Source organism: Panthera leo, chromosome B2 (assembly GCF_018350215.1).
Source record: "Panthera leo isolate Ple1 chromosome B2, P.leo_Ple1_pat1.1, whole genome shotgun sequence".
Classification (NCBI taxonomy): Eukaryota; Metazoa; Chordata; class Mammalia; order Carnivora; family Felidae; genus Panthera; species Panthera leo.
In genome coordinates, this window is record NC_056683.1 from 1,777,394 (window position 1) to 1,787,652 (window position 10,259).

General features: G+C 50.0%; 1 protein-coding gene across 4 annotated transcripts; it reads right to left on the reverse strand.

Moving 5' to 3' along the window:
• Nucleotides 1–268: 268 nt before the first annotated feature.
• Nucleotides 269–9,587, reverse strand: GPX5 (glutathione peroxidase 5). Of its 4 annotated transcripts, XM_042937638.1 has the most exons (6): nucleotides 8,374–8,817; nucleotides 7,568–7,631; nucleotides 6,546–6,699; nucleotides 3,236–3,353; nucleotides 2,477–2,576; nucleotides 269–1,248 (listed from the first exon to the last, which is right to left on the reverse strand). In XM_042937638.1, exons 2-6 carry the CDS (start codon nucleotides 7,571–7,573, stop codon nucleotides 1,042–1,044), a joined length of 585 nt encoding a protein of 194 aa, XP_042793572.1. In that variant the 5' UTR covers nucleotides 7,574–7,631; nucleotides 8,374–8,817; the 3' UTR covers nucleotides 269–1,041. The 4 variants fall into 4 exon arrangements, with proteins under 4 accessions (XP_042793572.1, XP_042793575.1, XP_042793573.1 ...); XM_042937641.1 differs by lacking the exons at nucleotides 7,568–7,631; nucleotides 8,374–8,817 and adding an exon at nucleotides 9,413–9,587; XM_042937639.1 differs by lacking the exon at nucleotides 7,568–7,631 and having other exon boundaries at nucleotides 8,374–8,813.
• Nucleotides 9,588–10,259: the final 672 nt, after the last annotated feature.

Here is a 10,259-nt window from a genome sequence, read left to right on the forward strand (position 1 = left end):
TACCCTCCGCTGACTGTAATTGGATACAAGCTGCCCCTGGAAAGGGGACATGGCTTTGACCTGAGACAACTCCTAATCAGGGGTGACAGTTCAGAGCCACCAGGTGGCAACCTTCCAAGGATCTGGGAGGACAGTTCCTTCTAGGCAAGGGGTTAAGGTAATTTGGGAAACACACCATCTCTGGTAGTTACAGTGAGAAAGAACAGAGAAAGGAGACAAGTTTGAGCACAGGACAAGGTATAAAAACCACCACAGTGATGCCAGGTGCTGCAGAAAACATTTTATTGGGACAGGACAGGGCTGGCTGTGATGCTGAGGAACGTAGGGTGGAGAGAGGAAAGCCCATCCTTCCAAGGGTGCCTGGCCCGGGTGTCGTAGCCTGAGTCACTAGAGGTCAGACCCTAGGAAAGTTTCTGTAGGATCTAAGTGAGAGGGAGGCTCTGGAGATGCCCCTCCCTTCATGCGAGGCAGTCCCCTGCTCCCACTCCACCCCAGGGCTCCTAAACCAGAATGACAGGTCGGTGTGCATGTGGGACGGTGGGTGTCACGGGTGAACGATGATCTGAAAAGACTTGGGAACTGACAATGCGTGTTTGTCCTTAGGGGAGGGAAAACGTTATGAGGTGGAACCCAGACTGTGTGGCTACCACCCCACTGTTCTTTCTACACCTGTCGGGTGGAGAGAGCAGGGGCAACGTGGTGTCTAGGAACGCACTTCTCCAGGATATTGTGGCAGACTGACCCATCCTCACGGAAGGCTGATTTTCCCTTGACGGATAGGAGTGATGCCATCTGTAACAGGCGTCTGAGGATGTAGGGTTTCCAGTGTTTTGTGCTTCTCCCACGTCCGTACTCTTACAAGGAGAAACAGCAGCAGCCTTGTGAGCATCAACCTACTTGGTAGGGAGGGGGAACTTCGGCAGGATAGAGTGATTGAGTCGAGTGGAGGCCATTTAGGAAGACAGCGTAGTGAAACACGGAATTTTCTAAAAACGTCTTCAGGTAAGAAGCAGGATGGCTCCCGCCCCACACACGGGATTCCTATTTCGTTTTTAGCTGCTTCAGGTACTCCAGGATGTCCGATCTGACGGTGCTGATGGGAGCCTGGTGGAACCAGCGCATGACAGGGACCCCGTTGGGCCCCACCAGGAACTTCTCAAAGTTCCAGCGGATGTCGTGGACCTTTACCGGCTCCCAGGATATGTGTCTGGAAGAGCCCAGCACCTCAGAGGGGTGAGGGCAGGAGAGCTGGAGCAGAGAAGGAACAGAGAAACAGCATCATTCCTGCTACTTTCCCCCACGGGGAATCCGCCCCTCCCATGCCTAGATACTCTGATTTCCTGTGATTCTCAACAACTCTGATTGCCACCATGGCAACCATCAAGACAGCTGTCGGGGGGCGCTTGGGTGGCTCAGTGGGTTAAGCGTCCAACTTCAGCTCAGGTCATGATCTCACAGTCTGTGGGTTCAAGCCCCGCATCAGGCTCTGTGCTGACAGCTCAGAACCTGGAGCCTGTTTCGGATTCTGTGTCTCCCTCTTTCTCTGACCCTCCCCTGTTCATGCTCTCTCTCTCTCTCTGTCTCAAAAATAAATAAATGTTTAAAAAAAAATTTTTTTTAAAGATGGCTGTCGGTATTACAGGAAGAGTCTGTTCCCTCCTCCTGCCCCCCGGTGACCCTGTGATCACACAGCCATGCTGCTGTGGGTAAGACACGTCACCTCTGGGGCTGTCAGTTTCCTGTTCTGCAAAGTGAATGGCTTAGATTAGAATGTGCTTCTCCAGGTCTCAGGGTTCCTGGACCAGAAGCATCTCACAAATATCTTTGGGACCAACATGGAGTTCCACATTTTGTTTCATCAAATAACAAAACCTTTCAGAAACATCATCACTTCATCATTTAATTTAAAAAAGGTTACCGTAAGAATAAATTCTATATACGTCCTGATCTGAGACTAACGGGAAACGCTGTAAGTCAGCTGAGTTTCCGAAACCGTCCTTACACTGTCTTGTTTTCTTCCATTTGCTGAGAGCGTATAAAAATCGCGACGTGAGCCGGCGCTGCCTAAAAGTGGCCTCCAGTTCTCTGTACCTAAAAGTCAGCGTTTTACCAAAGGCACTTATTAACCTGTTGATTTCTACGTCTCCCTCTCCAATACTAACCCATCAAGGAGTAGGGACTGTGTCTTCTTTTTATCCGTATTGTTTAGGAAACTGCCTGAGACTCCGCAAATGTACCTTGAATGAATGAATTCACCACGCAGGCTGGTCCTCAGAAACACTGTCGTTCTACACAGCGCTCTCCGTCACCAAAGCCAGAGCTTCATAAATGGACAAATGAAACCCCGATCCCTCTGCTGAGCTGGAGATCTCTTGCAAACATCTCATCCCGTTTGCGGGCATGAGACCCTTTTCCACCACATCGGTTGTAAGGAAGGGAAGAGGGAAGAAGAGGTTTGGGTCAGTAACTCACTCACCTTCAAGAAGCTGAAGACTTTCTGTTCTGTTTTGCCATTCACATCCCCTTTCTCAAAAAGCTGGAAGTTCGGTACATATCCTCTCCCTGGACGCACATACCTGCAATGACTCACAGTTGCCAGAGAGCTCCAGAGTGTAGGAGAGAAGGCTGTGGGGGGCCCCGGGGCTGGGGGTCATGGGAAGGGCAGGAAGAAGGGCAGATACAGAAAACAGGGCCCGGGGAAATAAGGCCATTCTTTTTTTATTATTATTATTATTTTTCAATATATGAAATTTATTGTCAGATTGGTTTCCATACAACACCCAGTGCTCATTCCAAAAGGTGCCCTCCTCAATACCCATCACCCACCCTCCCCTCCCTCCCACCCCCCATCAACCCTCAGTTTGTTCTCAGTTTTTAAGAGTCTCTTATGCTTTGGCTCTCTTCCACTCTAACCTCTTTTTTTTTTTTTTTTTTTTTAATAAGGCCATTCTTTATTTACATCAGGCTCCCTGATTCACGTAACTTGTCTCTGTTCCACAACCTGAGCCTGTGCCCCTGCACTGCTTCCGTTCTGCGGTCCTGCTCCTCTGCAGTCCGTCCAGACCTCACTCCCAGGGAGAAGGAGAGTGTCCAGATACCGCCAGACCCACGTCAGGGGAGGACAAAGTTGATGTCGGTGTGACCCACCCCCGACCCAGGAAGCCTCGTGTGAACATGCCCCGCAGACTGAAGAAAGGTGGGCAGAGGCCTCCTGGGGGCCCAAGCAGGCACTCACTTCAGCCCCGGAAGGATCTCCGAGTTCTCTCCTGGTTCCTGGTTCCCAAACTGGTTGCAGGGAAAGCCCAGCACGACCAGGCCCCAGGGCTTCAGCTCGTCCTGAAGTGCGTTCAGTTCTGTGGGAAGAGAAGAGACCGTCTGGTGGCCTGGCCGGAGACTCTGCCTTGTGTAGAGAAACATCTATGGAGCCACCCATTTTACAGAGAAGGAGACAGAGGCTCAGGGAAGGAAAAGTCTCTAGCTGGAAAGACCTTTAGTGACAGGGCTGGAGTCACGTGCTGGAGTTCCAGACACGCATTCAAAAGCCCTTTATTGGGCTTTTATTATAGGGTAATATTTTATTATATTATAATAATTTTATTATTTATAATAAATATTTTATTATTTGTAATAATTTTATTATAGGGTAATATTTCCCCAATCTGTGGCACATCAGGATCAGCAGAGGGCCCTTCCTGAAAAGCAGGGATGCCCAGGTCCCATCCCAGAGAATTCTCTGGCCCTCCTTCTGAGTTGGCCCCCAGTCATCTTCACTCTTCAAAACCTCACCAGGCTACTATGGACTGTGACAGGTGTGACTGCTTATGGACAGTGCATGCAGGGGTTACTTAATGGGTTCGGTTTCAGTCTGGCAGGATGAAAAAGTTCTGGAGGTTTGTCTCCAGATCTGTGAGTGTGAACACGCTTAACACTACTGGTCACTACAACTTGGAAATGGTTACAAGTGTAAATTTTATGTTATATCTTTTGTTAAGCACAACTAAAAAAAAGTGTTTGCCTTCCCTGGTTGGTTAATTGCAGGACTGAATCTTTCTTTCTTTCTTTTTTAATTTTAATGTTTATTTTTGAGAGACAGAGAGACATAGAGTGTGAGCAGGGGAGGGGCAGAGAGAGAGGGAGACACAGAATCCGAAGCAGGCTCCAGGCTCTGAGCTGGCAGCACAGAGCCCGATGCAGAGCTTGAGCCCACGAGCCAAGAGATCATGACCTGAGCCAAAGTCAAGAGGCTCACCCAGGTGCCCCAATCTTTCCTTCTTTCTCTCTTTCTTTCTTTTTCTTTCTTTTTTTAAGAAAAAGACACAGATGACGATAATGGGCTTCTCTCCTCTGTACAGACTGGGTCCCCTGGGTGGAGCAGGAAATAGACCTGATGGGCAGAGAGAGCCAGAGAAACTCCAAGCCCAGCTTCCCGGTGTTCTTCAACATCCTCAGGATGTTCTACGTCAGTCCTCACCAACATGCCGGAACACACAAGCCTGCACCTGCCTCCTTCCACTGTCTTCCCATCCTTTGCTCAGATTTTTGTCATCAGCTTCTTTGTTAACCCTTTCTGAGCTAGATGGTTTCAGTGCCCTGACAGACACTAGCCGGTCCCACGAAGATTCTCCACAACCAACTGGTCAACAGGAGCTCACCAACATGCTGGAACACACAAGCCTGCACCTGCCTCCTTCCACTGTCTTCCCATCCTTTGCTCAGATTTTTGTCATCAGCTTCTTTGTTAACCCTTTCTGAGCTAGATGGTTTCAGTGCCCTGACAGACACTAGCCGGTCCCACGAAGATTCTCCACAACCAACTGGTCAACAGGAGCCTCCTCTTAGTCCTTTTCTTTCCTCCCTCCCTCCTTCCTTTCTTCTTTCCTTTCCTTTTCTTTCTTCTTTCCTTTTTTTTTTTTTTTTAATTTTTTTTTTCAACGTTTTTTATTTATTTTTGGGACAGAGAGAGACAGAGCATGAACGGGGGAGGGTCAGAGAGAGAGGGAGACACAGAATCGGAAACAGGCTCCAGGCTCCGAGCCATCAGCCCAGAGCCTGACGCGGGGCTCGAACTCACGGACCGCGAGATCGTGACCTGGCTGAAGTCGGACGCTTAACCGACTGCGCCACCCAGGCGCCCCTCTTCTTTCCTTTTTCTTTACGAACTAGAGATTGGCTTCCTGATTCCATACGGTTCCCCAGTACCTCTCCCCGCATCCTTCCTACCTGTCTTCAGTCATCGTACATGATCACTTGCTCTGGGAAAGAGACAATAAATTAGGAATCCCATCTTTCAGTCCTTGGGAAACTATTCCTCAGTTTCCTTGTCTGTTCTGTACAGAGTGGGAACTGAATACATGAATTTTTAAAGTCACCGTAAACTGGTAAAATGAATTATGGTCCAATAGAGTGTCATTCAGTCTTTAAAAAGAATGAGGAGGTGGTCTGAACTCTAAAGTACTTTAGTGGGATGCCTGGTTGGCTCAGTCAGTAGAGTGGGTGACTCTCAATCTCAAGCTTGTGAGTTCAAGCCCCACATTGGACATGGGGCCTACTTAAAATAAATAAATAAATAAATAAAGTACTTCATTAAAACAAAAAGCAAAGTGACAAGCAGTATTTACATTATGTTACAATGGGGGGGGCAGAAAAAAGAATTTGCGAATTCTGTAAACATAACACCGGTCATCTAGAGAGAGGGGGACAAGGAGCTGGAAAGACTTCTTCTCAGTCTAGACTTGGTTCCTATAATTTGTGAGCCTTGTGAACATGTTACCTATTCAAAACACAACATAATCAAAAACAACAAAAAAATGAAACTCTTATTACTTCAAACATAAGAAGTGCCTCTCCTGTTCATTATTCACCGGCTTCGAAACCACATGGCCGAAGATACGAGAAAGATGAAATCGCTCCCTGAGTAACGCACAGAGACGGGGAAACCACGTCCAGGAGACCCTGAGGTGCAGCCGGACGACTCGCCTCTACCCCCACCTGCTGGGCCAGCTCTCCGGACAGACACAGCTGCAGCCCGTCCCCGCCGCCTCTGCCTTCGCAAGTTACCCTGGAAAAGTCTCAAAAACATCAATGCTGTCTCGTATTTACCAAGACTTCTGGAATCTGCACCGAGGCCCCGAGTCCTCAGATATACGCTATTCTCCCGGAAATCTCAGGAGCAAAGCAGAGGCAGGACGTAGGGAAGGGCTCAGCAAACTTTGCATAAAGACAGTGGACACGTTAGACTCTGCAAGCCGGATGGTCTCCATCCCTATTATCATCAACTACTCAACTCGGCCTTGAGGCGTAAATCAGCCACGGACAGTATGGACGCACATGGGCATGGCTGTGTCCCAATAAAACTTTGTTCACAGAAGCAGGCTGACCACATTTGACCCGTGGGCCATTGCTTGCTGGCTCCTGACATGAGGGAATGAAATCACTGGGTCGTGAGGATTTACTTCAAGGCGTAATTAGAATGTAATTCTACTTATGATTTAGAATATGCTGAGCAGGAAACTGTGATCCCAAGGACAGTGGCTCTGAATTCTTACCAGGATACTGAGCCGTCAGACCGCAGTAGGTGGCCACGTTGACGAAAAGGACGTGCTTGCCCGCGTACTGCTTGAAGTGAACGTGTTCCTTTCCGTTAAGAGTGAGGGCGTCATATTCGTAGATGGTGCCTTTCACATCTTTGTAGCAATCCATCTGGAAGATTTTTAAAAGGATAACATTAGTAACGGTTCCTAACACCTGTGAAATCTGTCAGCGCCCTCAAACGGTATCGGCTGCATTAACTGAAAACAAACCAGCAAACAAACAGGGCTTGTCTGAGGCGTCCACGACACGATGGAAACGTATGTCTTGTGACTGGACAGCCAATGGTGTTTGAGCAGCAGGCAGTCATGTCCCCTCCCGTCATCCTGGCAGAGGTAGGAGCCGGGAAACGTGCCAGGATGAGATGAAAAGAGCAGAGATTCACGAAGTAAGGGAGGCCAAAGAGAAAAGCTCGCTGCCCTTTGTGCTTCCGTGGAAATGAGGCTTCTTGCTGGTTCTGGACTGAAGGTGTCCCGCCTAGACTCTCCCACAAAGGGCAGGTGTGGGATGGCTTATGTATCTGAGGACGGCCTGGTCACTTCTGTAACTTTCCCGAGGCCTCCCGACTGCTTGCTCCACACATCAGCGTGGTGTCGAAGGAACTCCGGCCTGGGATCCAAAGCCAGCTCTGCTCCCCAGTTCCCTGTGAACCTGGGCCGTTCTCATCCTTGACCCTCAGTTCCCCTGCGGGTAAGACGAAGACATTCATCTAGATTCCCACCAGCTCTTCAAGCGGCCTTCCAGGTTTTACCTTCTAGAAGCTAACATCAGCCCTGCTTGGGATACTTCTGTCCCTCACGTCTCTCTTACTCGTGTGATGGTTTTACAAGCCACCACCGTGATGCTCCTTCTGTAGCTCCCAGTAGAGGACAGCGAGAGCCCAAGACCACCCGCTGGTGCCGCGAACATCTGTCCAGCAGCAGCTGCTCTCACATAATCAGCCCCCCACCGCATGGTGCTCTAGGAATCGAATTCTCGCCTTCATCACTGGCTCCGTCTGTCCTGTTCCTCCCCGGATCTTCTGAGCATACTTGAGCAGGATTCTATGTGACACAAATAAGTTCCATATAACTTATGGAAATACTTTGTACATGACATTCTCGCCGCCTGATTTTAGGTTCAATTCCTCTACAAGGCAGATCTCGCCTTATTCTTCCCCCACTCTATTCTTGTAGAGTCCACGAGGGACCCAAAGGGTCTGGACTCCACAGTGCTCATCAGCACAGCCTCACAGAATCCAGGGAGTGTGAAAAGGAAGCTACCAAGCCTCATGGTGAGACAAAGGCAGAGAGGAACTGGTCAGAGAAAGGGGAGAAGGACGAAATGCGATAAGGAAGGTCCAGATTTAAAGTAGGATTAACCCAGACTCCCTGGAAATCCAAGGGACTAGAAAGGATTTTAGCCAGCCAGCCAGCCAGCCAGCACCGGTCCTGATGCCACACAAACAAAACCGGACTTTCTCCAACCTCCTTGGCCGGCTGCTGCTCTCGCTAGCACACCGGGCTGCGGGCCTCAGTCCCTGCCCCTGGTCAGAAGGCTGCCTCCTCTAAGCAGGCCTCTGCGCTTTCCCCTAAGTGCACAGAGACACGCAGGCCAGCAAAACTGAGAATGTTGTGTGAAAGCATCGATCTCCATGTCCGTGGTGCCGGTGCTAAGCTGAACATTTTTCATGATTTCTCTTCTTCCCCCTTTGCTACCGCAGTGAAAATCAATGACAATCATGTTGGGTACCAGGGTGTGGGGATTGAGAGACTCTGGGCCTGGAGAGCCCTTTGCGGTACTTACTGCTGAAGCTCAGTGCTGCTTCCAACGTATCTAAGTCCACATGACAGGTCTCCTCTACCTCCAGACTCAGCTTTTCATTGAGCAAATTCTACAGCCCGGGGTCCAGGGCCTTCATACCCAACCAGGCAGCATGCAGTGACAGAAAAGCACATCAAGTCTCAAAAGTAGAGCGTTCTCTGGTCAATTTCAGAGCAGTAGGAAGATCTTTCCAGAGCTGCCTTTTACTGAGCACATCGCACGTGTCATAATTACTGTTCACCCACCCACAAGGTAGACACTGTCACCCACGACTTCATAATGAGATGGCAGAGGCTGCCAGAGGTGAAGGGTGACCAAAAGTGATCCCCCCGCTAAGGACGAGAGTTTGCTCGCCTCTCACTTCATGATCCCATTCTGCCTCCAAGTCACCTAGATCCCAGCTATCCATCCCTGAGCTGTCCTCCCACCGCCACACACACACACACACACACACACACACACACACGTCTCAATAAGGCAACGGAGCCACGAAATGGGACTAGACTGAGGCCAGAATCCAAGACTTGATTCCAAATTCAGTTGCTTCAGTCCTCCAGTTATTTCTGTACGTGACTTATGCTTCTCTGGTAGCTCTGTGACTTTATCCATCTGTAAAACTTCCACATTGATTCTTTCCTCCTCTTCGTGGGCATCCCACTGAGAGGACTTAGCCCACGGTCTCCCCCAAACCCTGCCGCCCACTGTGATGCCCGCGCCAGCCTTGCCTGGGGCCCAGCTGAGGCCTTTCCTGACGTGGCTGGAAGGGTATCCAGGCGACCCTAAAGGGGGATGGAGAGGAGCAAGGACCAGAGTAAGGAGCCTCTTCCCTACCTAGATTCGGCTCGAGGAACACCGTTTATAGGACTGAAGAAGAGGCAAGAAGAAAAGAAAGGTTAATGGAAAGCACAAGAAGAAAGCAAGCGGAGGTGGGAGTCTTGCAAGAATGACTGATGCAGGACAGAAGGACAGAAGGGTGACTCTACCTTGGAGCCCGGCCCCACCCCCTCTGGAGTTCACTCACCTTCACCTTCTCTGGGGGCTTGGGATTCATGCACGTGACGCCGACTAGCAGAAGAGGGAAGAGGGAGGAGGCCGGTAACTGTGCCATCATGCCTCGTGTGTGAGGTTCTGGTCTCGGACGCTGGGATCTCCCGCACTCTGGCAGCCTTTTGACACACTGGCCAAGCCCGTGCAGGCCAGTCGCAAGACGGCAAGGGTTTCTGGAGCATTAAGCGGGGATGTAGAATTTAAACCACATCCTCACCCACACACACCCCCACGTGCACTCAGTGCTCACCAGTGCGATGAGGGCCTGGGACTCATATAAATTCTGGCAAAATTATGAAAAGGTGAGGGCAAGGGCCCATGGTCCTTGAAGATTACTGTCTGCTTTAGCTGAGTGGAGGGTAGTGTCCAGATGCAGAGAGAGCCTCCCCAGCCTTGCAGTAAAGTCACTGGAAACAGCACCACACAGACCCCCACATACCATTCGGGGTATCATGGTTTGTGGACCACCGAGGGCCTCTCTAAGAGAGGTGGAAGGAAACCGGCCCTGAGGGAGGAAAAATATTTGCAATAAATGTGAAGGAAGCACATTAATATCTCATGATACACCTGCCTTCAAGCGCTCCCAAATCAGTAAGAAAAAACAAGCAGCCCAACAGACACATGGGCGCCAGGCAGTAAACCAAATGGCGTCTGTGCTGGGATACAACGTTCTCCTTCACCAATAATCAAAGACGTATAAATAAGAACAGATGCATTCTGTGTTTATCAGATTGGCCACAGTTAAAAGGCGCGGAGGCACCCGCCTGGCTGTCGTCGGTCTGGTATGTGGGGGCGGGGGGGGGGGGGGTTGCACACCAGAC